Genomic DNA, 19,727 nt, shown 5'->3' on the forward strand with positions numbered 1-19,727 from the left:
TTTAGGAAGTTGTGGTGAACATCTGTGACAAGAATGACCAAAAATGTCAATGCCCTCTTGTTTTAGGTTGGATGGTGATGAGGAATGACACAAAAGGGGGAATGGTCCTGTTGTGTTTAGGTTTGTCTGTCGTATGGATAACACATGTGCTGTTTTCAAAGTCTTGTCGTGAGTCTTCTTGCCTATTCATGAGCCCAAATGTTTCCAATTGATACTTGGCTGAAGAAAGGCACAGCGTAGACACGCAGAACTAAACTTAGTTATGAAATGAAGCAACCTCCCCCGTGTTATTTCACTTTTGAATGAAAACTTTTGGCTGTTTTTTTTTTTTTTTTTAATTTTGTTTATTAACTCCCCTTTCCAGTTGCACAATGTGGGCTACTACTGTTTCCCAACATTGTGCTCTGTTACTAAGATGAAGCAGCCTCACTGTACACTGATTCGTGACACAGAACCTGTTTTATGTTGCAGGAATTCAGGAGGGTACAGAGTGCACCAAGTGTAAAAATGACTGGGCGTTAAGGGCAGCCATTGCACTCCTCTATGTGCTCTGTGCTCTGCTCACCATAGCAGTGGCTGTCCTCGGATACAAAGGTGAGTCAAAACTGAAGTTAAAAGCTCCTTCCTGTACAATACTGTACTTTTCCATGTTTCTGCTGTAAATGTCAACAGTACAGATTTCACAGCTGTGGCTGTGCTACACAACTCGTAAGTACATATAGTCCCACATTCACCAAATAGGTGCTCTGCCCTTACAATCTACTATTTTCCACAGGTTTTAAGAAGACAGACAGTCATTAATTGGGCAGGTTCAAGGCTTCAGTGTGGTGTTAGATGTCATTTGCCTTGTCGCATCCTTATTATAATTAGTTTAATACTTTGGTTCTGTAGCAAAAAGAAGATAATGTTAGCATTGTTTAGGTTTCTGATGTTAACATTGGGCTCGAAGCATCACTTTAGTGAAACCTTCAGAGTTGCCTACAAAGCTGTAGATTCTCTGCCTTGTTGTCTCTTGAAACAGTAATTAGGCATAAGTGCATCGACTTAAAAGTGTCACCTGGTAAAATGATCACTTCTCAAGTTTCAGTGTTGTGATCTTCAGCATAAAGAATTGCATTGATGTTTGCCACAAATCAAATATCACAATGGAAATATGCCAAATATGTTAAAGTGTGTCACTTTTCATCCTTATCTCCTGCCCACCATTTGCAACCTATATATATATATAAACCTAACTGGTTGCGTCCCTGAAAACAGCCAAGTCAAGAGAGTTCAGCTGGAGCTTTACCACTTCAGAAGACTCTCTTCCGTTGTTTACTCTCTACTAAATTGATGTTTTTGGGAGATTAGCCATAGCTTCAAGCTTGAGATAGGAAACACATTGTGCAGCATTGTATTTACTGCAACTCATTTTTGCTGCTTCTCTTTGTTTGAACCAGAGAAGTGTCCAAAAGATGTTAGATAGAAACAGAAAGGAATTTAAGATATCTCAGGCGCAATCGTTATGAAATGCACTTTATATATTGTCCAATCTTACACATTTATGGCCTAAATCAATCGTAGAAAACCTGTCAAAATATCCCCAAGCTGAAGTCCTCCGTGCTCCACAGGCCACAGAGAGCACACTCGCCCAACAGGGAACGACTTTATTCAAACATCTACACTTTCAGATCTAAATCTGAATCCTGCATTTCAAGTTCTGTCAAGTTTGTTTTGACTTTGCAGCTCTGGATCTGCATGTGATTTTGATGCTTTGGCTTTAATGTCTACCAGATGATCACGCAGCGATTACCGTGGCTTAACAACCCTGAGGAGATTTTATGGCTTGGTAGCAATTTGTTGTCTCATGAACCACAGGTTGACAAAACAGTTTGAGTTTGGAGGAGACCAAAGCAGTTTGGATTCTGCGCTGGGTTTTTGTGTCCACCCTCCTTTTTAGTTCACTCGCAGTCGGCCTTTAAATGACCCATTCTGTTAAAGCATTGTGTCCTGCTTGAGCATTGATCAGCGTTAATCTGCTTGGCCTCATGTTGAGTAACGGCCTTACTATCGCTCAGAACTCGTCACAATAGGCAGCCAGTAAGCCTTACTTAAATTAGCAACCTTATGTAACTCGTAATGCCTTTCCAATACAGGAATGCGGGGAGGAGAAAAGAGCTATAGAGAGGAAATAAGAGGGTGTGTTCAAGATTAGGGGTATTTATATTTATATTAATTCTATATACCTAATTTTTGTCACTGCTACCTCTAGTAATCTCCAATAAATAAACAATAAGAAAATGAAATCATTTTTGAGGAAACAGAAAATGAAAGGACACTCAAGCTGCACACTCTAACTCTCAGCAGCTGAACAACAGCTCTTTGAAACGGGGCCCGTGTGTTTTTGTTTGTCCCGAAGGCCTGTTATTGTTATGTGTTTTTGTCACTCCTGGAATGATAACAATGAAAGCTTTGGATGTCTTCCAGTTCATTTTTTAAACGCCCACACACTGACAGAAAAACAAACCGTGGAAGAGAGGACATGGACTCTATTTGCAGATGTAAAGAGAAACAAAGTGGAACCAGAGTAAAAGAGTGTGCTGGTGTGGTAATCATTATGTGCTTGACATTGTTTGTACTCATCGAGTGGAACTTGTGAATTTACTCTGAAAACTGAGATTTGTATCCATCAACAGATGCAAAGTTGCCTGGTTACAAAAGTATTAAGGAACTCTTCACTCCGTTCAACATCATGTGCTCAAAACTTTGACATACCAGTTAATCACTGCTGAGGTGTGAATACAGCAGCGGCCTCTGCTGTTCAGAAACTCAACTGAGTCAATTCTATCAATCTTTTTCTTTGTTTCTTTCTTATGCATAAAGTACTTAAATTACCTTGTTGCTGAGATGTGCTGTACAAATAAACTTGCCTTTCCTCTTTTCTCAGTGGTCCAGAGGATGGACAATGTCACAGAGGGCATGCAGAATTATGGAGGAAAGATCAACGCTGTGGAGACTGATTTAAAGAAACTAGGTGAGTCTCATTCGGATAGTTTTGGATAGTTTCAAACCTCAATAGCTGTTAAAAATGTTTGATGCTGTGTATAAGGAGGTGTTTTGAGTTAGACATTTGACCATGTTTGTTTTTTTCAATTGTTTATTTATTTATTTATGTCACCTTTTCAGACGATCAGACAGGAGAGAAGTCCGTTAATGCCACCAGTGAAATCAAGACTTTCAAGTCAGATCTGGAAGCATTACAGAGCCAACTGAAAGACATTGCCCTCAGAGCAACCAGCAATACTGATATGGTGGAAGAGCTCCGGATCACAGGAGATGATATGCAAAATGGCCATGTGTCCCTGCAGGGTTTTCTGGAAGGCAACACAGCCTCACTGCGTGGGGTCAACCAGACCATGGCTTCCCACAGGGGAATGATTGAGGACCTCCAGACAGACACTGCATGGCTCCAGTCCGAGATCCAGGGCCAGATCAAAGATCAGAGCCAGACGCAGGTTAGCATCGGTGCGCTCAACATCACCCAGGCCCAGCAGCGCAATCTGCTCAGCACGCTGCAGAGGACGGTTGAGGACGCGGGCCAGGCAGTTCAGAAGTTAAAGAATGACTATCAGGTTCTGCAGCAAACATCCAGACAGACCCAGTCTGACACAGAGTGGCTAAAGGAAAAGGTCCAGAACCTTCAGGTTTTGGCAGCCAACAACTCGGCCCAGGCCAGGTCCAACGGAGAATCTCTGGACGACCTGGGAACTCAGCTCAGCACTCTAGCCAGCCAGATCCAGAACACCTCATCCCTAACCGAGGGACATGACCAGAGCCTGCGTGAGCTGATGGACCACCAGAGAGACCACGATAACGCCACCTCACTGAAGTTCGATGACATGGAGGCGCGATTAGACAGACACGAGAATGACATGGACCGTGTGACAGGAAACGTGAGCTTTGCCGCCCAGATTCTGGGAGTCATAAGCTCCGACCTGAACGGCCTGAGGTCCTGTGCCGAGACGGTGATGAGACATTCGGACCTGCTGCTGGGACTTAATGGTACCGTGACAGAGGCCAAGGCAGACAGCAAGGAGCTGCGCGCCCAGCAGGACGAGCTGGCAGCCAGGTTGGACCGGGAGGTCAGCAACCTGTCCATCGTGATGGAGGAGATGAAGCTGGTGGACAGCAAGCACTCACAGCTCATCACCAACTTCACCATCCTGCAGGGTAAGAACAGCACAAATAATGGGTGGGCATCTGAGAAATGTTTCAGATCGTAGGATTGTTGATTGGTTTGATTTGATTCTGTCATAAACAACATGCCTGTGACACACTTCTAAATCAGCAAAGTAATAATTGAACTAAAATTACCCAAGCACAAGAAATAAATATGTCTTTGTAAGTGCGTAAACATGTTAAGACCTCAACAGTGACACAACATCCTGTCACATATCGCCAACCCTCTCTTGCTTATCGTTCAGGTCCACCAGGTCCAAAAGGTCCCAGGGGTGACAAAGGTACCCAGGGTCCAGTGGGCCAGTCAGGACAGAAGGGTGACAAAGGAGACAAAGGGACGTTGGGTTCGGTTGGATCTAAAGGAGAGAAAGGTGCCGCCGGACCACCAGGTGGGACAGGTCCAAAGGGTGCCGCCGGGGCTCGGGGTCTCCCAGGAGTTAAAGGATCGAGAGGGTCTGGAGGTCGCCCTGGAAACCCGGGTGACAAAGGTGACCCTGGAGCTCTAGGAATTCCCGGTAGGGATGGACAGTCAGGGATGCCAGGATCACAAGGGCCACAGGGGCCCAGGGGAGCAGCAGGACCAGCGGGTTTAGAGGGCCCTCGTGGGCCTGTTGGACCCATCGGCCCTGCCGGTCCTCCTGGGCTACCAGGGGTGCCTGCAGTCGCACCTCCTCCATTTCTAAAGCCACCTCAGCCCACTCAGGCCTCTCAGTTCCCTGAAACTACCAAACCACCTGAATCCCCAAAACCAGCAGAGGAACCACAGGGCTCCGTGTCCCGGCAGGTCCAGCCGCCTGTCGCCACCACCGCAACGCCTGGTGAGTTCACTGATTACATAACGGCAGGACACTGACATGTAGCCCGGTGTTAGTGCATTTTTTTTTATATACAAACTGCAATCCAAACTGCCTCTTTTTACTTTCTGAAACATTGTGGTAAATTCTTCTTCCAGGTTGTCCACCCAAGTTCAAAAAGTTTGGAGAGAGCTGCTATTACTTCTCCTCCGGTGCTCAGAGACTTAACTTTGACGAGGCCAACCAGTTCTGTACCAACATCTCATCTCATATGCTCATTATCAATAACAATGAGGAACAGGTAAATTAAATTAGACCTAGACATTATTTGTAATATTATAATTGATTTTAAAGAACAATTTAAACTAACGCAAAATGGTTATTATGAACTATTTATCTTGATTATTGCTCTTCTATTTGTAGCTATTTGTAAGAAATGCAATCGCAGGAAAAGGCTATTTCTGGCTGGGACTCACTGACAGGGAGGAGGAAAACGTCTGGAAGTGGGTGGATGGAACCATACCCGTTTTCAAGTGAGTCACATATATTAATGTATTGAAGTGATTTATGATTTGATTCTTCTTGAAGCTAATTGTCCTTGTGCTTGTTGTCAGGAAGTGGAAGCCAGGCCAGCCTGACAATTGGACTCATGGTCATGTAGACGGCGAGGACTGCGCCGGTCTTATCCATAACGCCAACTGGAATGATTTCTACTGCACTGACCGCATCGGTTTTATCTGTGAACATTCCTCCGACCGTCAGTACTTTCTACACATCAGACCTGTTTGAATTAGGAAATCTCATATTTGCGTTTGTTTGTGCAAAATAAAAATTCTATATTTTTGTAATTTTCCACATCTATCCCATATAAAGACCAAAACCAGCTGTGTCAGTGTTGTGAAAAATGACTGTTGTTGTGGCTGTAAGTTAATCAGCACATCTTTTTCTCCTCACAGTGAAAGTTCCGGTTTTATAGCATCCATCTAAGGCAGTGTGAGCTTTCTCTGGGAGAAAGGTGAAGAAGATGACGGTGAGGCTGAAGATGTGACTATGATGAAGGACATGTGGAGGAGCTCCACATGACGAGAGGACTCTGATGAAGCCAGCCCAGTCGAGTGTCTCTGACACTTGGACTGATCTTTGTCTTTAAAGGCACTTTACAATGGTGCAAAAGACGGAGACAAGCACAGAGCCATCCCACTATTGTATTGATTTTGAATTTGTACCTAAGGAAAAATAAGATTGTAGTCATTTATTTAGGCTATGCTAAGTCATTATTCGGTGCAGCCACTGTTGTACATGTGTATCTGTAAATAATATTTTACAAAAGACACATTGTTGGTTGGGATTGAGTTTCACATTGGTTGATTTCTTGACTGCTTTTTCAACCTTTTCACGTACAAAGAAAATCTACATCAGAGGATTATGGTGTTGATAATGAGTAACTATTTTGTATTCTGTAAAATGCTTCACAGACCCAGAGCTGTGATTTGAAATAAACTGCACAAAATAATGAGCGCCACCTCACCACCAGCAAATAACTGCAACCTCAGATGTTACATAGAAAATAAAGCTAGTGTGAATTTCACCTTACGAAAGCTGAAATATCGATGTCATTGTTTTTTTTTAATTCTTTTGGAGAACAGATGCTCAGTGTCAGCAGTGCTGCTGTGTTATGAAGGGCAGTATTTCTTAGACTTTAGGCTGCCAGTATGAGTTTTATATGAAGTTAACATATAACTGTTTTCTAATGTAGCCATTATAAGATGATTTATTCATTATGCCAAATACAATATGTGAAACATGTTACATGTTTATGATTTTCATAATCAGTTGTTATTATTGTATGAGTGACCTTTGTCATGTTATATAATGCTTGAGGACTGAGTAGCAGTGTGTAATCTGGTTTAAGGTTCATTATGCCTTCATTAAATCATTGAGTTCTGATGGATCAGTTCGGGACTCATACCACAATAAAATGTGAAAGAAACTGCGTGTGGAGGCTTTTCCGATAAAATATTGCATGATTCATTCAGATGGTATTGCGTTAAAAACTATTTGTTTGCCCATAAAAATGGAGGAAGAAATGGAACATTCTGATTGATACACTTTTTTTTTATGAGGTTCACGCTCGTCTGCATCTTTTTTTTTTAATCTATTTCTAGCTTTTCATTTTGTATGTATTAATTAGCTAACCAACGTATAAAAGCTAAAAAAAAAATCAGTGCTTGAACAAAAGGTAGGACTCTGCCCATCAATATGATCAAATTATGTAATTAACTTTAACTTTTTGGACTGGAATGATTACAAATAAAATAGACAATATATTTACTATTTAACTGTATGCTGAGACCAGAAATACAAGATTGTTTCTCTAAATCCTTTCAAAACACTATTAAAAATTTGAATTATTACAATGTATTATTAAAGTGTATTTATGATTCTTCTTTCTCATAAACGGCACAAGTATTTTCTTTTTACTTCTCTCTTTTCCACTAATGTCTGCAGACAAAGCTTGTTTAGTCACGTTTATCCAATAAAAAAAAAAAAAATGTACTACTCCAACATCCAATATGCCCAAAATCCAAAATGTTTAATTTATGATATTAAGAAAGAAAAATGGCACAAAAAAAAGACACTTCTGGAATTTGATTGTTGTTTATAATTTTTCATATTTTAGACATTTTAAACTATAACAACACATCATATAGTTTGTCTTAAAAGAAAATAAATTTTCTGTCAAATTCAGCTGTCAAATAAATGGAGCTAAATCTACAAAGTAACCTAATGATGGGCTCAGTTAAATGTAATGGTGTAAAAAAAAAAGTGGGCTCCGGTAAAAGTAGCAGAAAATGGGCAGAAAATACTCAAGTACTTTCCTCCCCTGCTGACTGATTAACATTATTTAATTCATGAACATATTTACGATGAAAAAAAGAAATCCCCTGTGACTAAACGGTGGGGGGGGGGGGACATTAAACGAGAAAACGTCACATGATCGGAGTCACCTGACGATGACATGTTTATTTTCTTCACGGGCGCTTTCTCGCTTTTAAGCTCCCGTTTTTGTTTTCTCGAGCGGACGCACCGACAGGTGTGTTGTTGTTGTTGTTGTTGTTTTTTTTTTTTTTGGGGGGGGGGGGAGGGGGGTGTTGCGCGTTACATCGTAAGTCGACGCTCGTTTGACACCGCGCGCTGTCCGCTCCGATTACCCAGAATGCCTCGCATGTTGCCGTCAGGCGAAGGAGTGACAGTGTAGAAAAAAAAAAAAGAAGAAGAAACAGGCAGCTAAAGCCGCGTCTGACAAAACAAAACAACAACAAAACCAAACCGAGCCGTCGTTACTATGCGTTTTTTATTGCGTTAAATCCGAGTAAGAAGGGGAAAAGAGAAACATCTGAGGGGGGAGGGGGGGAGAAAAGGCGAGATCTGCTGTTTTGTCGACACGCCGAGCGATGCCTCTCTTCACGACCAACCCGTTTGACCAAGATGTTGGTGAGTAATCAGAAACCGGAGGCTAGCTTCACACAGCTTTTTGTTTTGTGTTCTTCCGGCTCTGGGCTGGCGTCTCGCTTCGGGGTTTATATTGTCAATGTTTTAAGAAAACATCATATAAATATCAGGCGCTGTGATAACTGCCTTGTGTTTCCTTGCGTTTGTTGTGGTTCGATGACTTAGCCTGCTAGCTCAGTTGTTTATATGGAGATTGAGCTAACGAGCAGCCAACTGTTTGGAGACAGCGTCCTGAAAACACCTTTTTTTTTTTTTTTGAAAGAGACATCATTTATCCCTCCCCCCCTCCCCCCCAGTTCATAACACGTGCAGACTTTTTTTTTTGGGTGTCTTTTTTGTGTGAAGTTAACTGTTAATAGACGCCGCCGTCATTAGGTCCCTCCCTTGTACTAACTGATATCTGATCTGATATGATGATCCTGATATGTTGATCCTGATATGTTGATCCTGATATGATGATCCTGATATGTTGATCCTGATATGATGATCCTGATATGTTGATCCTGATATGTTGATCCTGATATGATGATCCTGACATCCTCGGTGAGTGGAAATGAAAGAGGATACGGTGTTGCCGTGAAACCATGAAGGTGTTTCCTCTGTTGTCTTTGTGGTTAACCACCTCTTTGGCATGTACAGTGAGCAGGGACGAACAAAGAACTTGCTGTATATTCATTCAGTTTTAATATTGATGTTTACCCTTTTTAAATGCCTTTCATAAAAGCAGCATTTTTCACTGATGCACCAGTTAGATTCAATGGTATACATTGATATCTACGCCATCCATTGCCCTCAATTCTCTACTATACTGTTTTCTTTTTAGTGCAGTTTTTCAGTCCCCTTGCGTACAGATATTATAATTATTACACTCTTGCCTTTGACAGCCGCTACTATACTTCACAATAACGGCAGCTAAAGCGGCGAGTTGCGAGGTTGGAAAGAGGTCCGTGTCAGCTTTGTAAGAGGTCTCGCTTTCGTCACTTCTATTAATACTTTGATGGAAACACGAGGTATCTCGGAAGCCAAGAAGAGTCGATTACGCAAACGAAATGCTCCGCCTGCTGACCCGAGCAGGATGGTCCATCAAACCCTGTAAAGTCACGTCATTTGTCAGGAAGAGAAGTCCCAAACGATCATAACAATGTATGCAAAGACAAAGAAAACCCATCTGGCAAAGGGCAACTCTCACAACCACTGAATGAAAGACGGTATATTTTCTTAATTCCACAAGCCACGGTTTCAGATTAACTTCGGTACGCAAAACGGACAATATGAGCTGCATTCAATTGGTGTTTACTACAGTTCTGTTGGAGTGAAAGGTGCTTTTATTATGTAATCAGCCCTCTGTATCGCTCTCATGTTTATGTTCATTTGTAAAGGTGCATAACATACCTGTCGTGCACAAAGACATTTCTGACTCTTGCAGCTATGTTTCTCTTTTTCGAGACACTTGCTTGTTCCTGAAGAGGCTCCTCACCTGTTATCTTTTGTTTCTGACTCCAAATACACTACAGCCATGAACAACTTCCCTTTTGCCAACTTGGAAGTGTTTTCTCTTACGATGGTTGTCGTGCCTCTTTCCTGCAGAGAAAGCAACCAGTGAGATGAACACAGCAGAGGACTGGGGCCTCATACTGGACATATGTGATAAGATAGGACAGTCGCGCACCGGGTTAGTCGGCTTTCTTCCTTCTAAGCAACACAAAACTAAGGCACCAAAAAAAAAAAAAAAGTGTTATTTTTAACAGTTTTCCAGTGTTGAAATACTTTTTGTATCCCATACCAACAAGTTTACAATGAAGAAAATGTAAGATTGATACTCATATTTACAGACTTAACTCTAAACCGTCATGTTTAGCTTAACTGAGATCAATTATGTTTTGACCTTCGGTTTATTTCCTCAAACCTTTTGAGTTCTTGTGTTCTGTTTCAGGCCCAAAGAATGCCTCCGCTCCATAATGAGAAGAGTGAACCACAAGGATCCCCATGTAGCCATGCAGGCGCTGACTGTAAGCACACTTGTTGTTAGAGGCACCGAGCTGTGAGCGAGTGGAGTAATCAAATTTAGCGTCTGATAAGTCATGTCCTAATGTGTGCTCCATGCATGTCAATGTTCGGTTCATGAATATTCTGTACCCTCGGTCCCCCGCAGCTTCTCGGTGCTTGTGTTTCAAACTGCGGCAAAATCTTCCACTTGGAGGTGTGCTCCAGAGAGTTCGCCAGCGAAGTCAGTAACGTCTTAAACAAGGTATTTTGGTCACTTTCCCTTCCTCTGTTTTATCCATATACGCCACATTTAAGTATTAGTGATTAGTGTAAATCGGGTCACGCTCTATCATTGTTCCCACAACATGTTTTGATATGCGTCGTCTGCAGGGCCACCCCAAAGTGTGCGAGAAGCTGAAGGCCCTGATGGTGGAGTGGGCGGAGGACTTCCGCAATGATCCACAACTCAGTCTGATCTCGGCAATGATCAAGAATCTACGCGAGCAGGGTGTCACTTTCCCAGCTGTGGGCTCCCAGGTAGGTCTGTAGGTAATATTGTGACACAGTTTTTTTTTTTTTTTTTTTTAAATGAGCATTAGCAGATTGTATATGAATAATACATATTTAAAATGTTGTATTTTGGAGCTCCCATGTAGACTAGTGATTAAGACCAAAAGAAGCCGCGTTGTCTCCATTTTGATTCCGGCATCTTTGATGTTACTATCTCGCGTCAAGAAGCCACACAATTATCTGACAGAAATTATTTTAATTAAATGGTAAATTTGAGGTTATCCTGCTTCGAAACTGAGACTCAAACCCATCATCTTATTCCTCTAAGTCATGAGTCTGAGTCATAATTTGCCTAAGTATATGATTATTGTCTTCTCACAGGCTGCAGAGCAAGCAAAAGCAAGCCCAGCTTTAGTGGCAAAAGATCCCTCCACCTCAACAAACAAAAAAGAAGAGGAGGACTTGGCCAAAGGTAAAGAGGCCTCAAGATTAACGTCAAATTATTAAACCTGTTTTTTTTTGCAAATGACTGAACCACTTCTGTACAATTTTTTAATATTCAGACGTGAGTTTAGAAATGTATTCCTGAGAAGAATTTTCCTTAAAACTGGCACACTGGCGCCTTTTGATCGCTCTTGGCCGTGTTTACATAACTTCCCGTGTACGCTGGATTCATGAATCGGAGACGTTTTGAAAGGTGTGCGACCTTTTTTAAAGGGCACGCGGTCGCGCATATTCGCCTGTGTTGTGTGCAGCAATCGAGTTGTCGCTGAAGGAGCAACGTCAGCAGCCACAGACCTCCTTGTCGAGCCTTTACCCGAGCACCTCCAGCCTGCTCTCCTCACACAAGTCGGACGGAAGGAAAGTCCGCGCTATCTATGACTTTGAGGCTGCAGAGGACAACGAGCTCACCTTCAAGTCGGGAGAAATCATCACCATCCTAGACGACAGGTGAAGTTTTGCACAAGTATGAAAGTAAACCGGGATTTGGCAAATATTTGTGCGAAGTTAGGGCATCTATTTTGCGTTCAGAGTTGGGTGTCTCTTCTCTGGGAAGTGGCTGCCCTGCTGAAATGTGTATCACGATGTCACATTCTCAACCCGTCTGATGAACTGCCTTTGAAACTTTTACCGTTTGATAGGAAACTGTGAATCTCTGAAAGGACTTTTTCAGGAATTCATTAAAATACTTTGATGTTTATAAAGTGTGAAACTCTGCAGATTAGTTAGTAGAGAAAAAAAAAAGTCTGCATGTCTAAACTGTGTCATCTTTAATATGAGGTCTGTCTGCAGCACTGATAAAATGACAGATTAAATCCAGTTAATAATAAAAAATAAATTAAAAAAGTAGACTCTTTCCGAGTGTCTGTTCATCACTGAATGTGATTTTCTTTCTCTCAGTGACCCCAACTGGTGGAAGGGGGAAACGTACCAGGGAATCGGGTTGTTCCCCTCCAACTTTGTCACTGCTGACCTCACTGCAGAGCCTGAGATGAGTGAGTGTCCACGCACACACACACACACACACACACACGCACATCACGCACCCTTTCTTCTCTTGCGTCACCGCTAATACTTTGATAGCCCATTTAGCCCATTAGCAATACTGCTTTATAGATCGTGGAGTGGGCCAATCGATGAATCGCTCACACACACACACATGGTGGAAACAATACAAAGAACTCAGTGCGATTACAACACAGTCAGGATATTGGTGACATAAGCAGGAAAAGATGTATACAGGTTATTGCGTGCATTAAACAACAACAACAACAACACCGCCTGTAACTCGGGGAAGTCATTCAAAAAGTGTCTCGTGGTGTTTGGATACCTTTCAGGTCGTTTTTTTTCATCTCTGTTACTGATGTCTTCCCTGCTGATACAAAATCTTGTGTCCTGCTTTGATGGCTGAACTTTTAATATGCCATTCAAATGCAACGCACCTACTCATATCAAAGCATTATCTTCTGAATTGATGATTAATGCAACCTCTTTTTAATTCATTAAATCCCTTCGGTCATGAAGCGTTCAATGAATTAAAGCCCTTTCATATTCATGTCATGGCTTTGTCTTGTCAATTGATGCATCCTCTTTTTTTTTATTTATTTTTTTTATTCATTAAATCCCTTCATTCATGAATTTTAACATCTCCTTCACTGCTGCCACAGAAATATATTAAACTAATAACAGTCTATGGTATAACTTTCTGCAGTGCGAAACTTCACTGTACCGTCCGATGTTATTATATTATATTTTACATTACATATACATTATATCATAACATAGGAGCTCCAGTCATAAAACTTACAGCTGCTTTCAAATATTTTTTAAAGGGAGTTCACATACTTGCAGGAATATACTCGAGCATCAGCAGTTTTTTGTTGGAACAGCAGTGTGTCTTCCAACTTCAAATGTTTAATAAACTGACAAAAAGAAAAAACAAACAAACGCAGAAAGCTGTCGGTCATCTGGTGTAGTAGATGCCAAAGGTTTTCCCCCGTTACCAGCTTTGCTTCGTCGCTGTCCGCCTTCTTCATCGCATCCATTTGTTCACCTGCTGCTTGTATATCTTTGTCATTTCTTTTGCATGACGCCTCTTCGTGTTTCAGTCCCTCAAAACATCCATGCTGCACACGTACGTTCAGCTATTTTGCCGTTTTCCTCCCCATTAGTGCAAACATATTTCCACGAGAGCTGCCTGATGCTTTAATGTGGAGTTGTGGCGCTTCACACCAGGTTAGCACAAAGAAAAACGATGCACGTATTTCAATGGCTTTCAAAAGACACTTTGACAAAATCTTTTATCAGACTGTAACTTTGTTGTTATTTAATATCCAGACCGGTGTTGTGCGTTTGTATGAATCGGTCATTCTTGCGTTATATGGATGATGTCACTGATCGCTGGTACTGTTGCGTTTCTTTTTCTTTCTTTTTTTTTGCTGCCGCATCCGCTGTTACTTTGGAAATCTACAGTGAAGACGGAGAAGAAAACGGTACAGTTCAGTGAGGACATTCAGGTGGAGACTATAGAGCCCGAACAGGAGCCTGTGTATATAGACGAGGTAAGTTCCCTACTGTGTGCAGTTACGTCAATAAATAGAGAGCTTTCTTCCAATAAAACATCATAAAATGATTACTCGCCTACAAAAATAGTGACAACAAAATCCAAATTTTAGACCTTCATAGTCCGTGTTTTGTTTTTCGAGAACGATGAATGAATGACGTATGTTGTCAAATGAACTCGCACGTACTTGACCTTTACTGAAACCTTTCAGGACAAAATGGACCAGCTACTGCAGATGATTCAAAGTGCAGATCCGACAGACAACCAGTCAGACAGCGTCGAGTTACTACAGCTGGAAGGTAAACGGAACTAATATCATTTTATGAATGAAAGTGGCGGAGTATAAAACAACAAATGAACGTTTTTGTGAAGGTGGATTATTGTTGGCTTGAGATAACTATTTGTTGAATCTTTTTCTTTTTCTTTTTTTGTCTCCCCATCATCAGGTGCCTGCAATCAAATGTGTCCCCTCATTGACCAGAAGTTGGAGGACACAGACAGGTACACTGAGCTTGTAGTGCTGTTGCCGCATGTCTGCAGATGGTAGACGTAAAACGTGTAACGAGAGGGGAGTTTACGCGTTTGATAAATATTAAGCGAAGGGAATGTGACGTTTTGATTGTGTGGATTTGTATCGTCAGGAATCACTCGGAGCTGTCGGACCTCAACGTGAAAGTGATGGAAGCCCTGTCTTTGTACGCCAAGCTGATGAATGAAGATCCGGTCTACACCATGTACGCCAAGCTGCAGAGCCAGCAGTACTACATGCAGCAGCCTGCCAACACGGCACAACAGGTAAAAGTCGACCTGACGTGTTGACGGGATGTTTGATGTTTTTCAAAATCCTTTTTGTGGGAAATGAAATCCGCCAAACCGTCATTCATCTCCTCTGCCTTTTTGAAGTCCAGCCAATATTCCTCTCACGCCGACCGTGTTTCTAAGTTGCCATCAATCTTTCCAAGTACCCGGCAGCCACGTCCGCTCTCACCGTCCACTATGTCCACAGGTCTACCCCGGTCAGCCTGCATCGGGTTCATATGCCATGAGCGGCACTGGGGTGCAAGGTTATACTGTTCCTATGGAGCAGCTTCCTGTCGGAGCCCCCATTCCTGGTCAGCCAGCTCCCAGGTGAGGTTCACAGTGTTTTGGTGTCCTGCTATGCTAAAGCAAATGACAAGCTGTTGATGTGATCAATCTCCTTTTGGGAGTTTTAGTGTTCACCGTCTCTCCTCTGTTTATTACTTATTGGGCGGGAAAAGTGTTTACGACACGATGCCAAAACACCTTCCGGTTTCTGTTTCCACCGGTATAATTTGTCTCATTCTCTTTTCGAGTGTGTCCACCCGTCGTCAGTTTTACAGGAAAAAAAATATTTGTTAATACTGCAAATTCTCCGTCCTTGGCCGGGGTTGTTACTTTACCAAACTGCAGAAAGAACCAGGCCTTCACCTGTTCCAGACATGCGAAGTGCGATCGGACTGTTCCCGTTCCACACCAATAGAGCTGCGGCGCTGTAATGTGCACGTTTTCCTTCAGACGCCTGAGAGCATCGCAGCGCAACTTTTTGAACGCCGACGTTCTGCCCCTCTTGAAACGCGGACGCAACTCAAAACCCCTCTCCGCTCATCGCTTTATTGCCGTAGCTTTTTTTTTTTTTTTGAAGCATTTTTTTTTGTTTGTTTTTTTGTTTTGACGGATCCCCGTTGCCAATTTCCTAAGTTTGACAGAAAATGAGATGTGAGCTCGCTGCTCGACTTTCAAGTCCACAGTGAAATCACGAATGCTTCACGTACTCGTGGTCGCAAAAACATGTCTAACTCGTGTTCTAGTGTTGATTAAATGGTTTAACTTTAAGTACTTGCTCTCAAAAGTTACACTTCTCCCTGCTCAATGAGCATTCACCTTTTTGAGTTCCGTTTGTGTGCGAAGCGAATGGTCTCGGAGCTTCTTGAACGCCCCTCGTGTAGAGGCCTCTTGTTCGCATGTATTTTAGGATATTTTGGTATTTGGCCTTCTATTTGTTTTCTTATGTACTCCTATTTTTTTTTTTAGTAGTTAATGCAAACTCAAATCTTCCATGTTCATCACCAGTACGATTTGAGTTCAGGGCATTCATTTCTCACCATGTCATGCTCAGCGTTGCAGTTCGGGGCTCGTTGAAGAGAAATGCTTTTTTTATTTTTTATTTTCTCTCCTGTTTATTCACTAATTGAGTGTTGTGGCACCATCAATGTCGCCTCCCACGTAAGTTTAACATGATCCCAGCAGCTCGATTGACAACAGTTTTTGTGTTTGGAAAATTCAGTGCAGCACACTGTTCAATATGACTTTACTCATTTCTTCTAGAGATGGAGTCACTGGTGTGGAAGTCTAAATTAGGCTGTAACTACAGTGCGACATGAATTTTGGGTGTACAGTGAACCCTCGTTTTTCGCGGGGGTTACGTTCCAAATAGAAACCGTGATAGGCGAAATCCGTGAAGTAGTAACCTTTATTTTACAATTGAAATAGATAGAACTGGACATTAAATATATCTACGTTACATATAGTCGTAATGTGATTTCAATGCACGATGCAAATCCGTGAAGCAGCGAGACCGTGAAAGGTGAACCGCGTAATAGCGAGGGTTCACTGTATTCGCACCCTTCCTTATTAGGGACAGATATGTAATGGTTTGTGCAAGTCGAAGCTATTGAGAATTTACACTATTAATGAGTCCACCTCGTTGTAAAGCATTTTTCTTCATTTATTATTCATTTATTCCCCCCCCCCACCCACCCCACAGTGACGTCCAAATGTACATGGGCCAGCCTCCAGTCTACAGCGCAGGTCCGGGCAGTATGGGCCCAGCAGATGTTCAGTCCTACCAGAACCCGGCCAGCGCTCCCGGCCCGGCACCGTGCACGACTCCAGCAGGCATGACGCAGTCGGCAAACTACAGTTCCCCGTCTGGCCCGAGCATAGCACCTTCCTCAGACGCCCTGCAGGCCCCATACTCAGAGAAGGCCTTGCTATAGGGCCCCCAGAGCTCACTGTTACCCTCTCTCTCTCTCTCTCTCTCTCTCACACACACACACACACACACACACACACACACACACACACACACACACACACACACACACACACACACACACACACACACACACACACACACACACACACACACACACACCTGATCAAATAGTTATCGTAGATAATTTGTGCTTCATAACTTTTTTTTTTTTCTTGTGGGGCACCAGATAGTGCGGTTAAAAAAAAAAAAAAAAAAGGAAAGGAACACTGACATTTGGCACACTTAGTGTTTCATTTGGCACCGAAAGAGTTAAATATACAGTTACACTTCTCACTCCGGATTTAGAGGTGGTCACGAGGTTTTGATTTAAATAGCATTCAAAAATTGCTGCGAGTTTCAGGTGTAACTGTAGCGGCTTCAATCTACCAACATAATACTTACGCCATTACTATTTGATCAAGTGTGAAATACACACAGGCATTCCCTCACTCCAGCCTCTGTACGCACACTGGAGCAACACACAATACACACTACAGGCAGGTGCACACGCACACACACACACACACACACACACACACACACACACACACACACACACACACACACACACACACACACACACACACACACACACACACACACAGCAGCACTACTTGGTTGACATACACACCTCAGTCATGAATTATAATTTATCTTCATTCACACACTAACACAGAAATAAATCCTCAGTAAACCACAGCCCACTTCAAGCAACTACAGTATTAACATGTCACAAAAAAGGGGTGTTGACTTACTTTTTTTTTTTTTTTTTTTTTTAAACAAAGGAATTTTAGCAATTCTGAAACCATTAGGCTACTACTACATTCTATATGTGTCATCAACTATGAAAAGTACTGAAAACTGAAGCCACTTTGCTTTTTTTGGAGGGGAAAAAGAAACCAGAGGAATTGAAGCATGCACATGACTCTTGTATATACTGTACTGAACTAGTAGTAAAGGCCACGTGATGACATCATGGGTGGGCTGCATGCTAGCACAGCTCCGGGCGTGTCTCTCTCAGCCTTAAAGGTGAACTTTGCGGTAAGGACGTCGCTGAATTAGAGGTGTAAAAGCCAAAGAGAACAAAAGGGAAAAAAAAAAAAAAAAAAATACTTACATGCCGGAAAAGAACTTTTCTTTTTCTTTCTGTATTATGATTGACATTTTACTTCATGCTGCAGAGTTTTCCTTTTCAAACCGAGCAATTTTCCTTTTTGGTGGATGCGGACGTCGCTCCGTGTCCCACGTGTCCCCGTGGCTGTACTAACACACTCGTACCACCGACTTGGCTACTAGGGGGACAACTCTCTAAACCCCCGGTGTCTTTGAAGCATCTCTATAGTCAGTGTTGGAAAAAATGACTGCTATGTTTTTTTTTTTTTTTTTGTAGTGCATTTTAATTTATGTTTTTGATTATTGTTATGATATTTTAAATGGAGAAGCAGTGCAGGATGTACGTATTCAGAGACTAGAGCAGAATATGTGCTATTCTGCCTCACTTAGTTGTATATTTAAATCGCTCACGTGAGAACAAGGACATTTCTCTCGGTGTTTGATCCATGCTTATTGTACTGTAGGGTCAAATGGTAATGTGAAAACTGACTGAACCTCCCCCATGCGTTCAAACCTTCCCTCTCTGAGCTCCGTGAACACTAAAACAAGTACCAGAAGAAGAATGGGAATATGGTGTCCGTGATTCTGGACAATTAAAATCCGGATATTGTAAACGACTCTTTACCGAAGTCTAATTTAATCAGTTAAAATGACGAGATTGAATATCGTACAGGTCCACTTCTCACAATCGCCCATATTTACCACATTCTTAGTTCTGTTTATGAGGCTTCTACATGTTCAAAGTCTTTGGGAAAGAGTGGTTTACAAAAACTGGATTTGATTGCAGAAAGCTGATGAAACAGGAAATGTATTTATCTGTTGTATTTAATACTGACTGATGTTAGATGAAGGAATTATGAACCTTTAAGCACTCTGAAGTAGAGTTTCCAATTGCGGGGCAAATTGGTGTGTTGATCTGACGAATTTGTGTCATTTCATTTTCTCTTGAGACATTGTGTTGCAAATGTGCTACTTCCTGTGTCACCTTAAGAATATAACAGCAAGCACACGACTTGAGCTCGGTTCCTGGGAGTGTAAAAATCCTCCAACACTTGATTTTTGATTTACGTATTAACATAGTTGATTTTACAATTTTTTTGTTTTGTTTTGTTTTGTGCTGCCTTCACCTAAAAGATGTTAATCTGTTTGGTCAAAGAGGGTAAAAAAAATATATCAAAGTAGCAGCTACTCTGGGACCAGGAGCCAGATTATCATCACACGTCATCTTATAATGTAACATCTTGTTGCACCGCAGCGCTGAACTGCAGCCCCGATCCAAGTTTGTTTTTTGTTTTTAATTTTTTTTACAGGATTGAGATGCTGCCTGTTTTTAAGTTTCAAACCAACATTATTGTAAAGGTTCTGTCTAAAGTTGTAGCCTGCTGTTTGTATGTATTCTTTTAACCATACTTATTAATTGGTATTCACAATAAAAAAAAAAACAGGCCAAATGTACAGAATAATACGCATGGGT

General features: G+C 41.9%; 1 protein-coding gene across 1 annotated transcript in view; it reads left to right on the forward strand.

Moving 5' to 3' along the window:
* The window catches only part of LOC138617173 (collectin-12-like), a 39,919-nt gene extending 22,009 nt beyond the window's left edge, over nt 1-17,910 (forward strand). The window contains exons 3-23 of the mRNA XM_069691926.1: nt 472-594; nt 2,927-3,013; nt 3,166-4,209; nt 4,464-5,036; nt 5,171-5,313; nt 5,436-5,545; nt 5,627-5,769; nt 8,415-8,507; nt 10,113-10,197; nt 10,459-10,534; nt 10,678-10,773; nt 10,902-11,048; nt 11,403-11,493; nt 11,777-11,972; nt 12,423-12,517; nt 13,995-14,083; nt 14,297-14,384; nt 14,532-14,586; nt 14,727-14,880; nt 15,092-15,213; nt 16,871-17,910. Of these exons, the coding sequence (XP_069548027.1) occupies nt 472-594; nt 2,927-3,013; nt 3,166-4,209; nt 4,464-5,036; nt 5,171-5,313; nt 5,436-5,545; nt 5,627-5,769; nt 8,415-8,507; nt 10,113-10,197; nt 10,459-10,534; nt 10,678-10,773; nt 10,902-11,048; nt 11,403-11,493; nt 11,777-11,972; nt 12,423-12,517; nt 13,995-14,083; nt 14,297-14,384; nt 14,532-14,586; nt 14,727-14,880; nt 15,092-15,213; nt 16,871-17,102 (3,842 nt within the window). The 3' untranslated portion in view covers nt 17,103-17,910. The remainder of the gene's footprint in view (nt 1-471; nt 595-2,926; nt 3,014-3,165; nt 4,210-4,463; nt 5,037-5,170; nt 5,314-5,435; nt 5,546-5,626; nt 5,770-8,414; nt 8,508-10,112; nt 10,198-10,458; nt 10,535-10,677; nt 10,774-10,901; nt 11,049-11,402; nt 11,494-11,776; nt 11,973-12,422; nt 12,518-13,994; nt 14,084-14,296; nt 14,385-14,531; nt 14,587-14,726; nt 14,881-15,091; nt 15,214-16,870) is intronic.
* Nucleotides 17,911-19,727: the final 1,817 nt, after the last annotated feature.

This window comes from Brachyistius frenatus, unplaced genomic scaffold, assembly GCF_029030835.1.
Source record: "Brachyistius frenatus isolate BFR_SWC_R1_liver_20210118 unplaced genomic scaffold, ASM2903083v1 Contig_12, whole genome shotgun sequence".
Classification (NCBI taxonomy): domain Eukaryota; kingdom Metazoa; phylum Chordata; class Actinopteri; family Embiotocidae; genus Brachyistius; species Brachyistius frenatus.